The sequence below is a fragment of the Coregonus lavaretus genome, assembly GCF_964263955.1.
Source record: "Coregonus lavaretus genome assembly, contig: HAP1_SCAFFOLD_656, whole genome shotgun sequence".
Taxonomy (NCBI): Eukaryota; Metazoa; Chordata; class Actinopteri; order Salmoniformes; family Salmonidae; genus Coregonus; species Coregonus lavaretus.
Genome location: NW_028159049.1, coordinates 44,891 through 67,645, shown reverse-complemented (window position 1 = coordinate 67,645; position 22,755 = coordinate 44,891). Strand labels below are relative to the sequence as shown.

Here is a 22,755-nt window from a genome sequence, read left to right as displayed (position 1 = left end):
AATTGACAGACGTTCCAGAACAGAGATAACATATGCATTGGATTTATTCAATTACAGGTTAATTAGTTGTTATTTTACAGTAAATGGCTTTAAATTTTATCCGCATATTGTTATAATTATGGTAAGTTTCGTTTTTAGGAATTTGATAACCAGCTAGCAATTATATAAACTCAGTGGCAAGGACACTTGAAACTATTCGGGGGCTTTGTGTGCAATTGCGACAGTGGTGGGATCGTTTATGGCAAATGTATGTTAGAAAAAACGTCTGGTTGCTAGGTAGACAGAAAATGCAAAACAAGTCTTCGGAGGGATATGAGAAGAAAGGAAGTCAGCTAGCTAGCTAGCACGCCCGCCAGTCAGGTAAGAAATAACCTGTTATCTAAATAAATACCCCATTCAAATGTATGCACATAGCACGTTAACTGTTAGCTGACATAGCATGATGTTAGCACTTGTATTTGCTACTAAGCAGTACGTAGCATGTGCTATCTCTCAACAAACGATCGGCAGGTAGCATTAGCTGGCTAGCTAACCAAGCTAGGCTAGCTAACTTCACTCTTCTTGGAGAGAATGCCTGTCATTTGTCAACGTTATGATATGAGGAATTGCCACAATGGTTTTAGGGAAGAAGCTCTGTCATTTGTGTTAGGCCGCAAAATGGTTTCGTTTTTGTAAGGTTAGCTACTTTCAAGCGAAACCATGATGTAGCTAACTAACTCTGGTTAACTGCTAACCAATTACAGATTGGCTTACGCAAACAGTCATGTTAGCTTAGCTAGGTACTGTCCTCGTTTCTCAGTTTCACCACTAAAATGAACCAGTGTATTACAAGAGGGCAGTTAGTCATGGACATAGCAAACAGGAACACGCATTTAGTTTTTAATTACTTTTTTATAGCTAAACAATAAAGCCAGACTAGTATGTCACAACTCTGCATAGCTAACTCAAATCCACGATTTAAATCGTGGAGTTAAATAAATAAAAGTTGAGTTTAATTGGCTAAACTCTGCACTTCACAATTTGCATGGTGCAAGGGCTCTACGTTGACATTTTCTACACGTGCTCGGAGAACACTCAGAAACATATTTGAGTTATTAAAGCGGCAATCCGCAATTGAAACGATAACAAATTCCTGCCACTGTTTCGGTAAAAGGTTGAGCGATTGGTCTGTGGGAAATGTAACCACACTCAAATTCATAGACAGAGCTATGGATGCAAGGACAGACCATCATGATATAAAATTACAGTTTTAACCATGTTTGAGGCTATACAGTGTTTGTTTACATTTACTTTGTTTACAAACATTAGATAAACAAGGTTATATTTAGGCATCTGATGGGGTATGACAGTTGAACTGAGCTCATGGGGCATTTAAGTTATACTCTTCAGGAATCAATGGGTTTATAATTTATATATGTCCAAAAATTGTTGTAGTAGCTGCAGATTGCCCCTTTTAATGATAAGAATTGCCAGCAAAAATACAGAGTTTATTGTAATTAAATAAATCAAGATGAGTTTTAAGAGTTAGATGACAGCCTTCAGTGGGCTTATATAAAGGTGGCAGGTAGCCTAGTGGTTAAGTGTTGGGACAGTAACCGAAAGGTCGCTGGTTCGAATCCCCGAGCCGACTAGGTGAAAAATCTGTCGATGTGCCCTTGAGCACTTAATGCTAATTTCTCCTATAAACCGCTCTGGATAAGAGTGTGTGCTAAATGACAAAAATGTAAATATATGAATCCTAGCTACTTTTGAAGCTCATCTCCTGAAGAAGCTACCTTTTCCTTTCTGTCTGTGCCACAACATTTGCATACTACTGCAGCTGTGGGACAGCGAAGAAATCATTACAACAATTATTACCTGGATTCTTCTCTTTTTTTAGGGGCACTGTGCTCCCAAATTATAGTTCTAGGCAGCACAGCTAAATATTTAGGAGCATATGCCCCCAAAATGGTAGCTCTGTAGAGCCCTGTGGGGGTAGGTTTAAAATTCTGTGGCGGTAGCTAGCTAGGTAACGTTAGCTACCCTATTGCAGCCAGTGGAAACTTATGAAGACCAACCTGGAAACATTTCAAGCAAAGGGCTTCCTCTTTTCTCTATCTTAGGGAAGCATGAGAAAGAAGAGATATGATGAAAGAATGGTGAAAGGCTTTGCTAGGTTGTACGATGGAAGGACTGGGAAAGGAGAGATCCATATGCAGTTCTAGGCCCTTCCCATGGCTCAGTCATCCCGAGAAAGAGGCCTCGTCCCGGCTCTGGAAACTCACAGACTGCTTCTCCACCTACGGGCAGAAAAACACCCCAAGTTACAACACGGACAAACAAGTATGTAACATCTCAGACCAAGAGACCATTACATTCTGCTTCAGTTAAGTATTGACATAATTGTAGCCAGAGACCAACGATAGTTTACGTTCTGTGATAAGTATGAAATACAAAACCCCCATCAGTCGATAAATTGACTGAATTGTCACTATAACGATACATTGTACGATACATTTATAAAATGTATGCGCACCATTTTCTAAATTAGCCTTAACTACTACTACTTTAAATGGTGTAGCTATCAATTGTCCCATCAACAATACCCCACATAAGCAAACTTATTTCATTTCAAATTTCTCTACTAGGTCCCTATGGGCTAATGAACGATATCAGCAAAATGTCCACAATAAGTGGTCGGGTTCAATTCTGGGTTTCCAGCTCTAATCAATCGTATTATTAGGGGTAGACATACTGAAGATACTGATTTCAACATGGAGATAGCAATTAATGTGAAGCGTTGATGGGAAGGAGTGTGTGAATTGTGGAGAGTGAAGAGGATTTGGGTAACTAACATATAATAGTGAAATGTAGCATTTTTGTCATAACTATGTACATTGTCTATCTAAAATGACCTAGTGTGTGGTAACTGGAGGCAGCAGAGTAGATTACATCAGTTAGACAACGGGAGGCTTTAAAAGCCACAGGCTGTTAGTTCTGGTCGTTCTAGAATTACCTTTCCTCTTATTACATATCGTGAATCCTCCCAAGGCCACTATCTGACATGTTAGACACACAGGAACACGCGTCTCTTTACTCTTATCAGAGAACTGAACTGGCTTACTTTCATCAACCTCGTTTTTCTCTACCATCTTACGGCCCTGCTACGCTATAGCCATCGGGCGTCCGGCGTTGCCATCAGCCACTGAGGAAATGCTTCCTTTGAAATCAATGAAAGCTGCAATACTGCCGTGTTGTGTCACGTCCAATGGTAGCGTCGCAGAGGTTCAGTTCTCGATGGCTGACGCCCACACTTGTGAATTGATATAATGAGAAATAAAGTGGATTTTGGTTGCATATGGCCTCGACTATACACCACTGGTTATTGTACTAAGATTTATGAAGTCAAGAAGCTACTAGCTAGCAGACACGCTAGCTCACAATGTAAACAAATTGCAACTTATGTAATTAGAGGATCATTTAATACAACCACTAGCAACAATTTAATGAGTACCTGCGAAGAACTGGACCAAAGCTATTGTACTTGCGCATAATCTGTGAATATGGTACAGTAGGGGAAAATAAAATAGATACTCCTCTCCGCTCTCAAAACAACGCGCTCTGTGTATCAGGTAGAATGTCACTTTGACACGGCGCTGAAGGCAAAGCAACACTACGTGTGTAGTAGAGCTAAGGTGGAAGTTGTACAAAGATGGGTCAGTTTATTGGTCACGTGCGCACTGTTCAGTGACATGCTTACTAACTCTCCTCAACAATGCAGTACAATATCAATCAGGAATCAAATGCCAAAAAAAAGTAGTAAACATAAAATGATAATGCTGAGAAATAACGTTTTTGTTTAGTTTAGAAATAACCTTTTTGTTTGTGTTAACTTATTTTCCCAGAACGATTACATGGACAACAGAAAGCCAGTATTGGAGCTGAAAGATCTTCCTCCTCCTCCGCATCATACCGCTGCCTCCCAGCCCTTCCCTCTCACCCCCCTCCCTCTGCCCCCTCCTTGTCTGCCTCCTCTTCCACAAGACTCCCTCCAACAACTACCACAACAGGGGGGTAGTCACAAAGTAAGCGTGTGCACTCACTGTGAGCACTGCAGCGTAGACCCATCAGGTCGGGGTGGTTATGGGGTTGTTAGTGGTGGAGGTAGCACTAGTGTTAGTTGTGGTGTCAGCAGCGGCGTCCCCCTCTACCTCCCTCCAAGTTCTCAGGAAGCCTCTATCAGCAGGCTAGGAGCCAGTCAAATAACGCCAACCACCCTCAACTCACACCCGCACTTCCCCAGCCTTGGTGGTGGTGGTGGAGGGGATGCTAGAGCCACGCTACTCCCCTCCTCTGTAGCCACCACCTCCCAGCCCCTACCCTCTCAGCCTCACTCCCACCTCCCATGCTCATGTTGTACAGGAGGCCTACTCAGACCTCTCCGCTCTTACCCCTCAATCCCTTTACCCTACATTGAGTCTAAATTCATTACCCCCTCCGCCCCCCTCTCTACCCCCCATGGGACTTGTAGCCTGGGTACTCCCGCTGGGTATTACCCCTGTGGTGATTACAACTCTGCCACTGTGGGGGTCCAGAGATCATCGGCAGCACACAGTGACCCCCACATCCCCACCTCGGGACATATCTGTTCTTCTAATGCTATGCACTTCAATCTTGAACGCACGGTTTGTCGCACGGGGGCGCACTACTGCCGGGATTGTTTGACGAAGGTTGGTGGAATTCTCTTTGTTCACTGTGGTGGCACTGTCTTCTATTGGGTGTAACTTGTATACAGGAATGGGCAGTACTTAGTTACAATACGACGATGTTACAATTTGTGTAATTTGCCCATCATTTAGAAATTACTTTGCCCATCCCTGACTGTATAATATTACAGCATTTGAAGACATGAGTTGTTTTGTCTGACTACAGAATGATAACTTGTTATTTCCACGTGTTCAGCCTGCAGACAAGTTGTGGCCTAACATTCCTCTGCCCCCGGCCCAGTCGGCCCCAGTACCCATCCCCATGTGTAACGGCTGTGGGACCTCCTCCGACGGCCTGCTACTGCTGGGTTCCAGCCTGGGCAAATCTGCAACGAAGTATGGTAAGTATCACTGTAATGATGCGAGTCGTGTTCAGAAGGGCACACCGTACCAACAATCTCCTCAAAAAGAGACGTACAGGACAGTAGTACCTCCCTGTTTCACTCAATTTCTGAACACGTTTGGTGTTTTTGTTCCCCGCAGGTTCTCCAGAAGGTCCTGAGAACATCCCTCCGGTGGGTGTTTTCTGGGACATAGAGAACTGCTGCGTTCCCAGTGGTCGCTCTGCTGCGGCCGTGGTCCAGCGCCTCCGCAGCCACTTCTTCCAGGGCCACAGAGAGGCGGAGTTCATCTGCGTCTGTGACATCAGCAAGGAGAACAAGGCCGTCATCCAGGAGCTCAACAACTGCCAGGTAACCTGTGTGTGATCTGATTCCCTGAGCTGGTAAAGTGTTCCTCTGTATTCTTCAGTCTCTGATTCTACCTATATGAGCAATGTCTGATAGTCTTCTGGTCCCATTTTTTCCAGGTAACGGTAGCGCACATTAACGCTACCGCCAAGAACGCTGCGGACGACAAGCTTCGTCAGAGCCTGCGGCGCTTTGCAGAAACACACACTGCCCCTGCTACTGTGGTGCTAGTCTCCTGTGCGTATGCTCATTTTACATTTATGGATTTAAAAAATGTTTTTTCTTTAATTTCGTTGGTTCGTCCACTCCATACCTGTGTAGTTAACCCCGAATCCGTTTCGCAGCCGACGTGAACTTTGCCAGCGAGCTGAGCGACCTCCGGCATCGCCATGGTTTCCAGGTGATCCTGGTCCATAAGAGCGGTCAGACGTCGGATGCCCTGCTACAGCACGCCAACCGCCAGGTGGCCTTTGAAGAGATGGTAGCCGACCTGCCGCCCAGACAGGCTGACAAATCACAGGTAGGCTTCAGAGATGCTTGATTGATATATGTAATCCATATTGCGAAATGGCAGAAGTTAACTTTCAATAAATGTACGATACTCTGACTGGTTGCTCAGAGAATTACTTCTGAGTGATCAGAAATCTTCCCTTTACTCTTCCAATGGTTCTAGACCTCTTTGGTACCTGTATCTTCCCTCATTCTACAGTGTGATCTTTAGTAGTGTTATGCTATGAAACACAATCACAAGACCCTGACCCTGCAAACCTCTTGTCGTTTCAAAACACATTTCCAAATAATATTCAAAAACACAAACCCAGAGTGGTCCCCTCTTCTCTCTTTCCCTCCTCTCCTCCCCCCACCAGTTTGGTTTCAACCTGCTCTATGTGTACAACCTGCCGCCGGGCTGCGACGGCAAGAGCGTGGGCAACCGCCTGCGCCGCCTCTCGGACAACTGCGGCGGCAAGGTGCTGGGCGTCTCCATGGCCACCGGCACCGCCGTCCTCCGCTTCGGCTCGCAGGAAGCGGCGGAGCGCGCCCGCAAGCGCATGGAGAACGAGGACGTGTTCGGCCGGCGCATCACCCTCTCCTTCACCGCCCCGTCCGCTGAGGAGGGGAACGACCCCACCCCACCACCCCCCTCATCTGAAACTCCTCCACCTCCGCTTCCAGTTCAACCTCTTCCCTCCTCCTCTTTTTCCTTCCTGCCCCTGGAGAAGCTGCACTCCCCTAGGAGGAACAGGCGTGCGAGGCGTGAGTGTCAGAGAGAGGCCTCACTCCCCGTTCCGGTGCCTGAGAGGCCCTACAGCCCCAGGAGGGGGAGCGGGGGGACACCTTACCCTGGTTCCCCCCAAGCCAGAACCCTTCCTCAGGTCAGCAGCCTCCTGCCACCCCCCCCTGAGTGCCGCCTGCCCCAGTCTTCCCCTAACCCTGTCCATGTCCTCCACTCTGCCTGCGCTAACCTGTGGGCTTTTAGACTGTAGTCATGCTTCATCCCATGCTTCATCCCATGCTTCATGTAGCTTAATGCCTGGTCTGTTTCTGTGCTTCGTTCAATGTTTCATGTAATGTTTTAAGCAATGTGTGGCATCTAACACTTTGTCCCATGCTTCATGTAATGTCTGGCTGATCCTTTTCTTTCAATGTGTCAACTAATGCCTCGATCAATGTTTCATCTAATAATAGCATATCTCTCCCTCTCATATCTTTACTCTATCCCATGCCTCGTCTCCTGCTTCTGTTTGTAATCCCTGCCTGTCCTGCCGGCCGTAACTGAGTCCGTAACGATGGTCTTTCTCTTCTATGCTTTTGATCTGTTACTTTGATCTCTGCTCTTTTATTCTGCTGGACGGTGCTTTTTCTCCACCCGACAATAGAGCTGAGGGGAAGACTGGAGAATGGTGATAGTAATGTCAGAGTTATGACGATACAAGAGGTTGAATAATACTAACAGTGGGGGTGGGGGGGACGTATAGCTCTAATTAATAAATAGCTTTAACAATCACCACCATTCTCAAGGACCACTTCCTCTCAGCTCTATCATTTCCAATTTCCTTTTAGCCTCTTCCACTACACATCCATTCTGCCAAGCTGATGGCCATTCTAATACAGTCACCACTACATATCCAGTAACACTTTGGTTGTCCCCCTGGTGCAGGAGCTAGGTGGACTGGAGACCAAGCCCAAGATTGGGGGCTTCCCCCTGGAGAAAGGCCGGGGCTTCCCCCTGGAGAAAGGCCAGCGCAACTCCTCCTCCCCCCACAGTAACGGAGAGGGGCCGTCCCAGCAGCACCCCATCAAGGCCGGCCTCATAGGAGAGTCCATGTTCCGCGGCAGGAGGTACGCTATGGACGCCAGGACCCCTTTCAGACTAAATGAATAAAGAACAAATGTACTAATTGGTTCCATCACAGTTGGTTCCTGCAGACTTGTATGTGTTTTACCTTCAATATTGTAAAATGGCCTGCAAAAAGTATGCCTGTCGTAGAGGGGTCATCGTAGACGGATGTAGGAATTAATTAGTAGCTGTTTCTAAATGAGGTGGTTTGTGCTCAAACTACTGGAGCTGAGGCCATGTATAAAACTTGCATGCAGTTGTTGTTTTCAGAGAGCTGAGTATGCCATAATCTTTCAACTTGAATAGTTAACGTCCTCTCCCCCATCAGGAGGGACCTCTCCAGCCCCCGCAGTGCATCTGACTCTGAGCGTCATGGAGAGTTCCAGGTCAGCACCCCCTCTGCCTTCAGCAAGCTGACCCTGCACAAGACCTTCAGCCCCCTGGTGCTCTCCGAGCCACAGGGCCTCTCCCAAGGCTCCTGGTCCTCACGGTGAGACCATCACACTACAAAATGTCCTGTTTGTTTCCTTACCCTGTAAGCAGTCTTTAGACGAGCCGACACTGCAATCCATGCCTTGGTTTTAACTTGAGCCTTTTTGTCCAAAAAAACAATGCAAGTGAATATCCCCCAAATTAGTTTGACATTTCCTGCATGAATCCTCTTAAAGTAACCTCATTGAGCTACACAAATATGACATTTTGTGATGATTTGGGCATGACATTTCAATCTATACCTGCCTATGGTGCTGCCAACCCATTCAACTCCTCTCTCTCTGCTCCAGGAGTGGGTCCCCCTGCATGTCGAGCCGCTCGTCCCCCCTGATGGGCCCTCCTCCCCGGGGCAGCAGCAGCCCCTGTCTGCCTGAGGGCCCCCAGGCCTCGGAGCCCTTCTCGGACGGGGCAGACTTACAGGTGGCCAACTTGGACTACAGGATGTCCCGTAAGGAGCTGCAGCAGAGCCTGCACGACGCCTTCTCCAGACACGGACGGGTGAGTCCTATACACACAATACCCCATAATGACAAACCAAATGCAGGTTTTTATAAATCTTTGCTAATTTATAGTTTTTTTATATATATATATATATATATATATATATACAAAAAAATAGCACATTTGCATACGTTTTCAGACCCTTTACTCAGTACTTTGTTGAAGCACCTTTGGCAGCGATTACAGCCTTGAGTCTTCTTTGGTATGATGCTACAGTCTTGGCACACCTGTATTTGGGGAGTTTCTCATTCTTATCTGCAGATGCTCAAGCTCTGTCAGGTTGGATGCGGAATGTCGCTGCACAGCTATTTTCAGGTCTCTCCAGAGATGTTCGATCGGGTTCAAGTCCGTGCTTTGGCTGGGCCACTCAAGGACATTCAGAGACTTGTCCCGAAGCCACTCCTGCGTTGTCTTTGCTGTATGCTTAGGGTCGTTGTCCTGTTGGAAGGTGAACCGTCGCCCCAGTCTGAGGTCCTGAGCAGGTTTTCATCAAGAATCTCGCTGTGCTTTGCTCCGTTCATCTTTCCCTCGATCCTAACTAGTCTCACAGTCCCTGCCGCTGAAAAACATCCCCACAGCATGACGCTGCCGCCACCATGCTTCACCATAGGGGTGGTGCCACGTTTCCTCCAGACGTGACGCTCGGCATTCAGGCCAAATAGTTGATTTCATCAGACCAGAGAATCTTGTTTCTCATGGTCTGAGTCCTTTAGGTGCCTTTTGGCAAACTCCAAGCGGGCTGTCATGTGCCTTTTTACAGAGGAGTGGCTTCCGTCTGGCCACTACCATAAAGGCCTGATTGATTGTGCTGCGGAGATGGTTGTCCTTCTGGAAGGTTCTCCCATCTCCATAGAGGAAGTCTGGAGCTCTGTCAGAGTGACCATTGGGTTCTTGGTCACCTCCCTGACTAATGCCCTTCTCCCCCAATTGCTAAGTTTGGCCGGGCGGCCAGCTCTAGGAAGAGTCTTGGTGGCTCCAAACTTCTTCCATTTAAGAATGATGGAGGCCACTGTGTTCTTGGGGACCTTCAATGCTGCAGAAATGTTCCCCAGATCTGTGCCTCGACACAATCCTGTCTCGGTGCTCTACAGACAATTCCTTCGACCTCATGGCTTGGTTTTTGCTCTGACATGCACTGTCAACTGTGGGACCTCATATCGACAGGTGTGTGCCTTTCCAAATCAGGTCCAATCAATTGAATTTACCACAGGTGGACTCCAATCAAGTTGTAGAAACATCTCAAGGAGGATCAATGGAAACAGGATGCATCTGAGCTCAATTTCGAGTCTCATAGCAAAGGGTCTGAATACTACTTATGTAAATAAGGTATTTCAGTTTTTAATTTTTAATACATTTGCAAACAATTCTAAACCAGTTTTTATGGGGTAGATCGATGAGGACATTTTTTAATTTAATCCATTTTAGAATAAGGCTGTAACGTAACAAAATGTGGAAAAAGTCAAGGGGTCTGAATAATTTCCGAATGCCCTGTAGATGTATAGAGCTTTAATCTGTCTCCCATTTGATGGTAAATTGCAAGATGGTGAGGTCAGGAATGTGTTTTAGTGTCATTTTATTTGACTTTCTTGGTTTATTGTGATTGTATTGATTCAACCTATTGCTATGTCATTTTCTGACATGGCTGTGTGTGCTTGTGCCAAAATTGCTCTGTGTAGTATTTACATGGTAGACTGCACTCTATGCCAGCGTTTCCCAAACTCGGTCCTCGGGACCCCAAGGGGTGCACTTTTTGTTTTTTGCCCTAAGGCAACAAAGTTGATTCAAATGATCAAAGCTTTATGATCATTTGAATCAGCTGTGTAGTGCTAGGGCAAAAACCAAAATGTGCACCCCTTGGGGTCCCTTGAGCTGAAAAGGTTTAAGAGCCCCTGCTCTATTGCAATGTCATTGAGGAAGGCGATGGGATTTCACTGTCATAATGAGGTCAAATTGCCTGTGTGTCATTTTCAGACAGTAGACTACATGATAAGTGAATGTGTGTGTCTCCAGGTTAAAGGCGTGGAGCTGAGTCCCCACACAGACTACCAGCTGAAGGCCACAGTCCAGATGGGCTCCCTACAGCAGGCCATCAGTGCTGTGAGCAGCCTGCACCGCTACAAGATAGGAGGCAAACGCATCCACGTCTCCCTCATCACCGGGGCCAGCAACAAGTCACTAGCCATGCTCAGGTATGTACAGTACAGCTCCTCTAACATTGAGGTAGCACTCTCTCCCATACTTGTCACATAATTTGGCAGTTTCATGTCTTAGATCGGGGAACATCACCATCCTTTTAAACGTCGCCAAAATATGATTTGTACTTCGTTTGAGATGGATTCGGATGGTATGAAAATGTTTCCTCTCTTTCTACAGCTCTGAAATCTTCCAGATTCTCCAGGATGCACCAGCCAGCTGTCTTCCCCTTTTCAAGTTCACTGAAATCTACGAGAAAAAGTGAGTCGTGTTGCTTCTCCTCTTCATCACTCAACCTCCCTCCACCTCTGTAGGAGTTAGCCCCATGCAATGTTAAGTACTGTGGCTGCGTTTACACTTTTCCCCAAAAGCATCTTAATGCTAAGTTCATCGTTAGAACTATGGGATCCTATGGTTCTAACGATTAACTTATCCTTAAGATTCTTTTGGGAGAACGGGCCCTGATCTTTTTTCGCTAATTGGTCTTTTGACCAATCAAATCAAATCTTTTCACATCAGATCATATCTGATTGTCAAAAGACCAATCAGTGGAACAAAGATCAGAATAGGGCTGCCTGTGTAAACGCAGCCTAAATAAAGGCTATGTAAATGTACTTTATTAATTCATCTCCACCCCTCCTCTCCCCCCCTAGGTTTGGTCGTAAGCTGGTGGTGAGTGACCTATACAGACTACCAGAGGTGGTGGCGGTGCGGGAGCAGGGTGGAGGCAGGCTGGTGTGTCTCCTCCCCAGTAGCCAGGCCAGGCAGAGCCCTCTGGGGTCGTCTCAGTCCCAGGAGGGGTCCTCGGCTAATGGTAGTCCTGTGGTGTTTGAACAGTTGGAGTACCACGAGCCTGTCTGTAGGCACCACTACACACAGCAGAACTTCAGGTAGGGATAGACAGAAAGACCCACACACACTCCCTCGCACCACTTCTCTTAGCCATTTAAGTCGTCTTACAGGACTCATTTGGACAAATGTTTCATATGACCTCGATCTCGCTGTCCCCGATGTAGTGAGGCAGACTTTGACCCAGACTCCTATAAGATTCCTTTTGTGGTGGTGTCTCTGAAGACCCTGGCCTCCCAGGTCCACTGTCTGCTGCAGTCCCATGAGGGAACCCTGCCTCTGCTCAGGTAACCAACCCTGTCTCTGCCTGGATAGATTAACTGACAGTGGATGCTTAATAAAGTTGAATTCAATAAATGGTGTTGGAGAGATCTGCGTTGGAATCATACTGAACTTTATGGGAAAGGCCTTTTAATTAATCTAATCAATATTTCTAGAACCCATTTCATACAAATGGAGTACAATTTGTATAACTCTGTAATTGTTACTAGATATAGTGTTTTGTGTTTCATGAATATTCATTTTGCTCTCCTGTGACTCAGTTTTTCAGAGTGCTATGCATCAGAGTTGGGCCCCCTGACGGTGTCTGAGGAGGGGGAGGAGGAGGGGAGCGTCCCCCTGGAGCACCTCATCACTTGTATACCAGGCGTTAACATCGTCACTGCTCAGAACGGCTTCAAGGTCATCAAGTGGATCCACAACAAGCCGCCCGCATCCAACACAGGTGCTGACCTGACTCACAGCCCTAACCCTCAGAGAATTACATTGAAAACCTTTATTTAGACTCGCAGAGGAATGCCCAGGGGTTCATAAAAGCAATACAAACCTACAGAATTGAAACCCTTTATTCATAAAAAATGGAAACCCCTATCGCATAAGACCATCCTCAAAGACGCCTGAAGGTACTCGGGAGGCGATAAGAGTTATTACGGGGATATGTTGAGCTAAAATCCGCTTTCTTGCAGTTTGCAGTAGGTGGATACTGTGCTGCTGACACAGATACCAAGACTCCAAGACAGAAATGCACCCGTACTACTATTAGAATAGAAGTCATTAACATCTTGCCGTGTGTGTGTCGTAGACCTGTGGATGCAGCGGTGCAAGTCCCCAGTGGGGAACCCCCAGTTGATCCAGTTCAGCAGAGAGCTCATTGACCTGATGAAGAGTCAGCCCTGCAACCTGATGCCCATCAGCAGGTTCATACCTGCCTACCACCACCACTATGCCAAGCAGTGTAGGGTGTCTGACTACGGATACTCTAAGCTGCTGGAGCTACTGGAGGCTGTGCCACACGTACTGCAGGTATGTTGTGCACACACACACACACACACACACAGGGCCTGCATACACACACACACACACACACACACACACACACAGGGCCTGCATACACACATACACACACACACACACACACAGTTTAATCAATCGCTCCATTACACACATAATCAAAGATTGAAGTTACACAGCTCAATTAATTTACACATGATGGATCACTTTTAATCTTCCTAGTTTAGTGACTTCCTAGCTCAAACACTGGGACTGGGAGACCATCCGCTATCCCTTCTGACAAAACCTTGTCCACTTTGTTTCTCATTACACGCTTCAACAGCCTTGAGGTTAGATCCCTGACAGATACGATTAGTAGAACATTAATAGATTATTGCAGCAGTAAGTGTTAGCATACACTCTCAAAGTGGTGGCGACCATGAAGTAAACAAAGCATGAATAAATCTGTGTTTTTCTCTACTCCAGATCCTTGGCATGGGCAGCAAGCGTCTGCTGACCCTGACCCACCGTGCCCAGGTGAAGAGATTCACCCAGGACCTCCTCAAACTGCTCAAGTTCCAGGCCAGCAAACAGGTGGCAATCACGGACTTCATGCAGGCCTACCATTGGTCAGTACTACCACAGGAACTGCCCACTCCGCCACTCGCTCAGCAAATCATGTTGTCTATCCCAAGAGCTAAGCACATTCCTATCAGCTATTGTTGATTAACAGTAAAGTATTATTTTCTAATCTGTTCTATTTGTTCAAACTGCTTGAAGTGTTTTATGAATTCATCTGGACTTGTTTTGTCTCGTGATAATTCAGCTTATATTGGCTTATTTGGAAGTGTATTTCCTTGTGATGGTGTTTAGGCTATATGAATTCATTTGAAAGTGTATTTTCTGTTTCTCAAGTGGCACCCTATTGGCTGTGTGGATATTTTCATACTATGTTTCTATTGCTACAGGTGCTTCTCCAGAGACTGGCGGGTGCTGGACTATGGGATGTGTGATCTAATGGACCTGCTAGCTGAGATCCCTGACACCACCATCACCGTCACACACCAGGACTTGGACACTGTCATCTCTGTACCCAAGAGAGGTGAGATGAGGTCTCACTGTATGGGTTTTAGGGTTGCAACATTCCGGTATCGTCCCAAAAATTCTGGATTTTGGATTTCCTGCTTATTGTTGCAAATGGGATTTCTGGAAAACCTTGGAATTTGGGGAAAGTTACAAGAATTGTGCAACCCTAATGGGTCTGATATCAGGGTAATGGATGAAGTACCAGAGGGTTGTTCTGTCGTTCTAGTACATTTGATCCCTTGGGGAAAATACACCGCTTTTGGAAGGAACATGTGAAATATTGGTAGCCTTTGTTTAGAAAATATGTTTAACTTGGGACCAGACAGTTGGCTTGTTTGTGTCTGTAGTTGATGTACATTTGATCCCTGGGGGAAAATTGTGAAATATTGGTCACTTTTGTTTTTGAGAAAATGTTTAACTTTTATTCAACCCAGGAATTCCCTTGGAGATGGATAAGAATATCCTTGCCATGTGGGGCATGGAATAAAGTAATGCATTCCACATGCAGTTATGCCTGACTATCTCCTGACTCTGTCGGTGGTCGTCTACGGCGTCGGCATAGGTTTAAACCCGGCCTACTGCCCTTTGACACAACCTCTATCTTTCCCCACTGTCATCCTCTCTCTATCTGTTCAACCTCTATCTTTCCCCACTGTCATCCTCTCTCTATCTGTTCAACCTCTATCTTTCCCCACTGTCATCCTCTCTCTATCTGTTCAACCTCTATCTTTCCCCACTGTCATCCTCTCTCTATCTGTTCAACCTCTATCTTTCCCCACTGTCATCCTCTCTCTATCTGTTCAACCTCTATCTTTCCCCACTGTCATCCTCTCTCTATCTGTTCAATCAAATCAGAAAAGACCTGTTATACTTGGTATGGGGTTGATGTGGTTGGGGATCAGGTTGTGTTTTTCCCTCTACCTGTTTGTCTGTATAATCTTTAAATGCTAAATACATTTAAAAAACTGTAATAGGAATTACCAGGTGAACTAAAAGGAGTCAATCAAAAATACATGTGGTTTATTACAAGTTGCAACAGGGAGACACCATCCAGCGGAGAGAATGTCTGACTTAAAAAAATAATAATATATAGTATACATTTAAAAAAACGTCCTGTTTAACTCCTGCCCTCCTTTGTCTCCTTCCCCTCAGATCGTACATCAGATGAGATGGAGCGGACCAAGCAGTTTGGTAAGGAGGTGGTGGACCTGCTGCGTCACCAGCCCCACTGTCGCATGGCCTTCTCCAAGTTCATCCCTACCTACCACCACCACTTCGGACGCCAGTGCAAACTCGCATACTATGGCTTCACCAAGCTCGTCGAGCTCTTCGAGGCCATCCCCGACGTACTCATGGTGGGTGGAGGACAAAGTGATTCTCTGTCCAAGGAGGAATTTTTTTTTTTTTTGTGTTTGTAGGCTTCAGAGTGCTGCAGGAGAAACCATTGATAATGTCCGATGATCCTCAATTGGTGTGCATCTCATTTCTGTCCCAATAAGCCATTTATTTTGCAGTATAAATAACATTATTCCTAGAGTAGAGTGACTTATTTACATTGTCATTTTGTTATGTAACCTCCCTCTCTCCCCAGGTGTTGGACTGTGGAGAGGAGAAGGTGCTGACCCTAACAGAGGTAGAGCGTGTGAAGGCCCTGGCTGCCCAGCTGGTCAAGATGCTCCGTTCCCAGAGAGACTCCAGCCTGCCTGCTGCCCAGCTGCTGTCTGAGTACAGCAAGACCTTTGGCTACGGCCTGAGGCTCCAGGACTACGACGTCTCCTCCTTGCCCGCCCTGCTCGTCAACCTCTGCCACGTCGTCAAGGTATGGTTAAGAGTTTCTAGTCAGTTCAGTCAAATACATCTATAGTAGGCTGTTGTACTAAACAAGAACATCCTGTGCTACACAAGTCCTTGTGTAAACAAGCGAACATTATTTTGGCCCCTAAGGATGAGTCACAAGTATTTGTTGATATGAATTCATGTCACTGAAGTGGCTTTAGTGAGGCAAAATGTCATGAAGGTTTGAGCAAGCAGGCCCCTTAGTGGTGCATTGAAATTTACATTTAAGTCATTTAGCAGACGCTCTTATCCAGAGCGACTTGCAAATTGGTGCATTCAACACAAATTGGTGCATTCAAATGTCGTCTTTATATTGGAAATGAGCTGTCAATTCCAGATTCAGCCATGTTTTCTGAATACAATGGCTCATCTCTCACCTCCAACTGTCCTGGCACTTTGTGATAACTGCTGCAGTATAAAGGGCTTTTATAAATACATCTGATTGATCTTCTCCTCAGGTGGTGGACGGTGCTAACGGCCGCGAGGTCCAGCTGATCAACAGGAAGTCTCTGCGCTCGTTAACGTGCCAGCTGCTGTCCCTGCTGATGGGCCTGGGGCAGTACGAAGAAGACGGCTCTGTCAGCGTGGAGGGCTTGAGTCTACTGTATCATTCTGTACATGGGGTACAGCTCAACCCTTGTGAATACGGCTTCCTCTCCCTCAGCGAGCTGCTGAAGAGCCTGCCTTACCTGGTGGTGGTAGGTGGACTGGACCATAGAGCTATCATACTATACTAATGTTTAATTCTAGTTCTATAGACTGGATCCTTTTTGCTCGACAGCCTATTTGTCTGATTTGAAGAATGTAGGATCATGGATTCCTATGGAAAGCATTTTTATGGCTTTTTCACAAGGTCTTAAAGTGGGGTAGCATTGTGTTAGTCAGGTTTTGTAATTGCCTGAGATGTATTGCACGATCCTTTTGAATGAAGTACTATGGTTTATATGTTAGAATATTTGGAATGATGACCACTAGATCTTTGTGTGTAGGCCTTGTCTAGACCAGGGGTGGGCAAACTACGACCCGCGGGTAAAAATAACCTCCAGGCAACTCTTGAACCCCTAAAACTAGATAGAAATGATAATGGACCTATACATTTTCAAATAACTGCCCTTTTTCTGGCCCGCAAAATCTATGGCAAAAAAAATCTCCAGCCACAAAGTTTGCCCTCCCCTGGTCTAGACTGTTTTTCATAACTTCCCTTCTCTCTCCCCCCTCCTAGCTGTTCTACGGTAAGGGTGAGGAAGAAGGTGAGCGTGGCGAGGAGAGAGTTCGACTTACCCGTCTGTACCAGTTTGCCCGTGGCGTGCGTGCCCTGCTCCACACCTACCACTACCACCAGATCTTCCTGACGGAATTCCCCGGGGCCTACGCCAAGTTCACCGGATGCAGCCTCCAACCTCGCTCCTACGGTTACGGCAGCATAGACGACCTGCTCAACGGCATACCACAGGTACAAAATTAGGCCAAACTTTAAGTGCTTTTCTCAAATTCAAAGCTGATATACAAGACAAGAAACAACTAGTTAAACAATATGTTGGAAATACACAGACTTGTTATATGATAAGATGGGAATTGATAATGCGTGCATCTAAGAGTTCTTCAGCATATGGACCTGCACTGGGATCTCACGGTCAAAGCAGCAGATGTAGTCAATGTGGTTAGTCGCCTTCTGTCCCTGCACTGTGTACAGCATTAGCCCCACAGCAGACTCTGTAGTGACGGATGGATGGGGTTTGTGGTAATTAAATGGGATTTTGTTTCTGCCTGTGAACAGGTAGTGTGGATCAAAGGGCACGGCCACAAGAGGATTATCGTTTTGAAGAACGATATGAAAGGTAAAGACAAATCAGCCTGACTGTCTGGCAGCAGGAACTGTGAAAACAAATGGCTTTAGCCTTACCTGCATTTAGTATTAACATATGGGAATCAAAATCAAATTTGGTTTGTCACATGCGCCGAATACAACAGGTGTGAAATGCTTACTTACAAGCCCTTAACCAACAATAAAGTTAAGAAAAATAAGTGTTAAAGTATTTTTAAAAATATATAAAAATAAAGGGATGGTTATCAGTTAATCTCATGATTATGTAGTATGATCCTTCAACATGAGACAAGTTGAACATGTAATGGGAACAGAAGTCATGGTGTTTTGCTTGTATGATAGGAACAGAAATGGTATTGTTTTGAAGGTACAGTGTTTACTCTGTAGTGGAAAGAGTGTAATCATGGTCTGGGGTTTGGTTGGTTCTCCTCAGCAGCACGAGCCACTGGAGCCAGCCCTGCAGCCTCAGAGGAGCATGAGGATGGGACCAGCCAGAGAGACAGCCCCTGTAGCAACACAGAGTCTGGAACTCACAGCCCAGGTAACTAACTGGAGTCATAAGCACTATTCCCAAGGTTTTGATGTTCTTCTTTTTGCCTTGTAGGTGTTTTTAGGCTTTTTAACGGTTGTTTTATACATTTGAAGTAGAAACTGTAAGTAGCGATGACTACCTCTCTCCTACTTCCCCCCTTTCTTCTCAGGTGTTGTTGGGGTGGAGACAGAGCTGCTGTGTCTGACTCCAGTGGACCTGCTGTGTGACCCATTACCCTCCTGTCTGCCCTCTCCCCAGCTGCACCCTGACCCCGTCCTCCTCCAACAGGCTGACCTCATCCGCTTCCAGCAGACACCATCACCAGCAGGTGAGCTGATCACGTGATCAACCGCGGTTCAAACCTAGGTCTTCTTTGTGCGATAAGACTGTTAGCCCGCCTAGGCATTATCTTCAGGTCTCAGACAAGCTTACTCATCATGCTCTGCTATACACACAACCGACATCTTCCCTTGGACTGACCTCGATGTGTGTTGCCATTGTGTTTTTCAGAGCGTGATAAACCTGAGGCGGAAGCATTAGCAGCAGCTCCTGCTGTCTGTGACATATCCAAGCTTAAAGAACCACTAACTGACAATAACCACAACGTTGTTGTTGTGGTTTCCACGACAACCAAGCCTCCACAGAGTATGACCCGCAAAATGGCGTCTGTTGAAAACAGCCCCAGCAAGAGGGCTCCTCGCAATAAAGTGAAGCTGGCAGCTAACTTCTCTTTTACAGCTGCACCCTAAAACACACACTGACAATCACACGCTGGAACATGCACACACACACACACACACACACACACTCATCACACACAACTCGAAAATGAAGAGTTGATCGGCTAAATTGTAAATAGCCCCAAAAATAATGATTTTGTTTTTAGTCATTTCCCCTCTTCTTGCAACAATCTGTGACATTATTTCCTTTCATTGCCTTTTCTCCTTATCTTTTCAAACTCAATCATCATGTTGATGTGGTGTTTCTTCACAAAGCCATGAGTTTTCTTGTTGCAGTTATTTCTGCAACAGCCATTAATTTTTCAAAGCCGTGTAATTTCTGTCGGATTAATGCATGTCCAGAAAGGCTTTGTGGTAGATATGAATGATATACTATGGATAAACTGTTTGGAAACATGATTCTCTGAAAGTGGGAAAAAAAACTGCCCCACTTTGGACAATACTGCAACAACAAATACTGAGTTAGTTGACACTGTAGCCACGAGTTTACACTGCAAATCGCAAAAGATGCCTGTTTTACCACTGAAGACCCTTACCTGAACTCGAAACCCCTCAGATATTTAATACAGTAACTTGTTTAAGAATTGTAACTTATACAGGGATTTTATATAATGTTAATTATTGCAAAGTCAGGGAACCTCTGAGAGAAAGCTATATAAATATGTAGAGAAACGTCATTATTTTGATACTGCCTTGCTATGTTTCAACAAAAGAACCGTAACGTGTCTACTGCCCTCACCGCTGTGTTGTCCCCATTGCATTCTGTCATCGGACAAATGCACTTCATCATACAGCTAAAAGTTTAAAAAATAGATTTGATCCTTGCCATTGAGGCAGCTTTGGAGGGTAGTATTGACCGTTATCGTTATTGAGTAACCATGCCCATCTCATTCTTTTAACTCTTCTCTTGGGCAATGTTTAGCATTGTGTTCAGTTCACACTCTAGTGTTAAGAGTCCTCAGACATCGTTCCCCTTGACTATGTTCTTTCATAAAGTAAAAGCCTGTATGGCTGGTGTTTTCAGTTTCTCAGCAGTTTTTCAGTCAAGTATCGAGTCGACGGCAGGAGTGAACAAACTGCCAAAATAGCATCAAAGTAACTTTGACGACAGTCTGGCCTCAGTCAAATCGATCTAAGCTTGTATCTGTGTGTTTTCAATGGGGTGTTGCAATCAGCGCTGTCTCCAACGTGTAGGATAGCGGGAAAGAGGAGGAATTCTGATTCCTCAGTGATGAGTTTTGAACGAGCTCTTGGCGAGGTTGAGGGCCAGTCTGCCTTGGGCCGTTATTTAGGCAGAAGTAGAGACCCTGACTACTTGGACCAAGTGTTAAAGAGCTTGAAGGCAGCGTGAACAGAGATATGGTGACCCTGTTTGCTGCCGGAAGCTAAGTAGAAATTATTTCTGATTTGCATTTTTAGAGATTATGTCAGAGTGCGGTTTACACTTGAATAACTTATAGGTGGTGTGTAATATGCATGTTGTGCATAAAAAAAACTATATTTTTATGCATGGTGTAAACCTACTAGGTCAGAAATCAGACTGTTAGTGAACTGCATTTTTAAAGAAAGGGATTAGTTGTAGTTTCCGCATAAACCATATATGAGGTATTGTTTACATCACCCAACCTCACTCCTGGTTACTGTGGAAACAGCCAAAGTTGTTTTTGTTCAACCTTTTTTGTCTACGTTTTCAGTGTCGTCTGCGCTGTTTGAGTAGAGGAGCTGAGAAGAGCTCCCTCGTTTTGATTTTTAAAACAAAACAATGAGATAGACTTGGTGTTTTTAGTAAAAGTGCAAAGAAGAGATGGGCACTTATGTGCTCCAGCTGCACGTGAAACAGCAAGAGGGGCCCCTGGAGGCCCCCGATAGGATCAAATGGACAGAGGCCCTCATGCGGCTCTGGACAACGCCTGGCTCTTACAATGGCTTGTATCTGCCATGGCACTTAGTAAGGGACGGCTACTGAATTGACTGGAGACATACCATACCCCATCTCTGTCTTTACATAAGATTTTTTACTTGTGATTGTCTATAGATTATTTTTTTTGTGCCTATCCTACTTTTTGGTGAGAGTGCTGATTGTACCATCCAACACCAAGTTATGACATTGAGTTCCTACCTACAAGCATGGTTTGGAAAGTAGAAGGCATGGCTTGATGTAAGGAAAAACAGCATCCCCATGAACGGATGTTGAATAGATGCAGTTTCCTCTCTTGTGCTACTGTGTTGGAGATGCAGAAAATACCATAGAATTGGGCCAGAGCCCATGATGTCCATCTCCTTTGATCCAAAATGGCTTCCTTCTGTCAGTGTTACTGTATGTGTTGGAGATGCAGTTGAAGACCAGAGAAATTGGGCTGGAGTCCATGATATTGATCTCCTTGCCAAGAGCCAATATAGCTATAGCTGCTCAGATTCCTGTCCTGTTAGTGTTTTTCTTGACTGTTTCAAATGAGCATCTAATTTGATTCTCCTCGTTATTTACTAGATCTTTTGTGTTTTGAAGCCCAAGACTTCCTTCCTGTTTCTAATTACATGGCTCACTCAGTAAAGGAGTTGGCTTTCCCAGAACTGAGGGATAGCAAGGCTTAAAGGCTCAGAATCTTCCGAAAGTGTTAGACCCAGTTTGAACAATGGGCAGAATCTTATTTCTCTCTTTAACGAAGGGACAATCGGCACAAAAGTTGCCTTAAAATTGTGCACCAAAACTTAAATTAGACTTTTTAGTTTGGCCTCAAGACGATATAACTGCGTTTTACATTAGAACTAACTCCCAAGTGCTACAGTGTCCACTATCTCAGAAGGCAGAGTTAAAATAAGAGGTACAATTCTCTTAAGTGTGCTTACATCAGTAAAAAGCAACATGTGCTGGTAAAGTACTCCGTATGCACCTTTGCATAGTTTTGGTTCTTGTAAAAGGAGTTTTATTGTGGGTTTGTTCATTTCTGAGGTGAAAAAATAGTTTTACAAGGTTTTGTCATTGTTGGTTAATTTGTATCGGACTAAACTATAGTGCGATTCAATTGTATCTCGCAGTGAGTATGTAATGGGGTGCGTCCGAAACAGCACCCTATTCCCTATATAGTGCACTACTTTATATGGACTCTGGTTAAAAGTAGTGCACTATATAGGGAACAGGGTGCTATTTTAGATACTACCATGTCTGTCAATGTTTGTTGCACTTCTCTTACAGTATTTCTGTTGTACTCCCATGAAACGCACCCCCTCCAGTGCTCGTCATCAAGGTTATCCTTTGTGATCATTTTTCTGTTCTGTATTTGTTTCACTGACGTATTCAATCGTTCTCCCCGTTACCCCTTCACCTCACCATACACATACAAGACGTTGCTGTAACTGTTTCATTCATGTTGAGGGGACCAAATGATTTCTGTTGAATAAATCACAAGCATTACTCCTTCCTCCTTATTTCTGACTTGAGTTCCTCTTAAAGGGATAGTATTTTTTAGTTTGTAAAAAAAAGTATTATCGTATTTGTTACTTGCTAAAAGTGACAGTAAATGCGAAGGGTTTTATGGTTTGCTAGCTGGTAATTTAGCAATGTCACTAACTTTAAAAAATAAAGTGAACGATCCCTTTTAAATTACTTGGAAAACCAATGAATGACTCAGTGAATTCCTGAAAGATGCCTTTTATTTAAAC

The 22,755-nt window shown here is 45.1% G+C and overlaps 1 protein-coding gene across 1 annotated transcript; it reads left to right on the top strand.

The window, feature by feature from the left end:
- Positions 1 to 196: 196 nt before the first annotated feature.
- On the top strand, positions 197 to 22,513 carry LOC311123315 (meiosis regulator and mRNA stability factor 1-like). The gene is made up of 27 exons (XM_084197576.1): positions 197 to 360; positions 2,103 to 2,322; positions 3,885 to 4,709; positions 4,942 to 5,086; positions 5,229 to 5,437; positions 5,554 to 5,671; positions 5,779 to 5,954; positions 6,301 to 6,807; positions 7,593 to 7,774; positions 8,101 to 8,262; positions 8,555 to 8,762; positions 10,776 to 10,954; positions 11,139 to 11,219; positions 11,612 to 11,848; positions 11,975 to 12,094; positions 12,350 to 12,531; positions 12,889 to 13,109; positions 13,563 to 13,705; positions 14,045 to 14,178; positions 15,315 to 15,517; positions 15,754 to 15,981; positions 16,457 to 16,696; positions 17,221 to 17,451; positions 17,776 to 17,836; positions 18,257 to 18,364; positions 18,525 to 18,683; positions 18,866 to 22,513. Exons 2-27 carry the CDS (start codon positions 2,164 to 2,166, stop codon positions 19,102 to 19,104), a joined length of 5,457 nt encoding a protein of 1,818 aa, XP_084053702.1. The 5' UTR covers positions 197 to 360; positions 2,103 to 2,163; the 3' UTR covers positions 19,105 to 22,513.
- The last annotated feature ends 242 nt before the right edge of the window (positions 22,514 to 22,755 follow it).

What these genes read in the sequence shown, in the direction of transcription:
- LOC311123315 (XM_084197576.1), top strand. Translation starts at nt 2,164, where the DNA reads ATGGAAGGACTGGGAAAGGAGAGATCCATATGCAGTTCTAGGCCCTTC. An exon ending in AAGTCACTAGCCATGCTCAG is followed by an intron (nt 10,955 to 11,138) that starts GTATGTACAGTA and finishes CTCTTTCTACAG; the next exon opens with CTCTGAAATCTTCCAGATTC. An exon ending in GCCTGCCTTACCTGGTGGTG is followed by an intron (nt 16,697 to 17,220) that starts GTAGGTGGACTG and finishes CCCCCCTCCTAG; the next exon opens with CTGTTCTACGGTAAGGGTGA.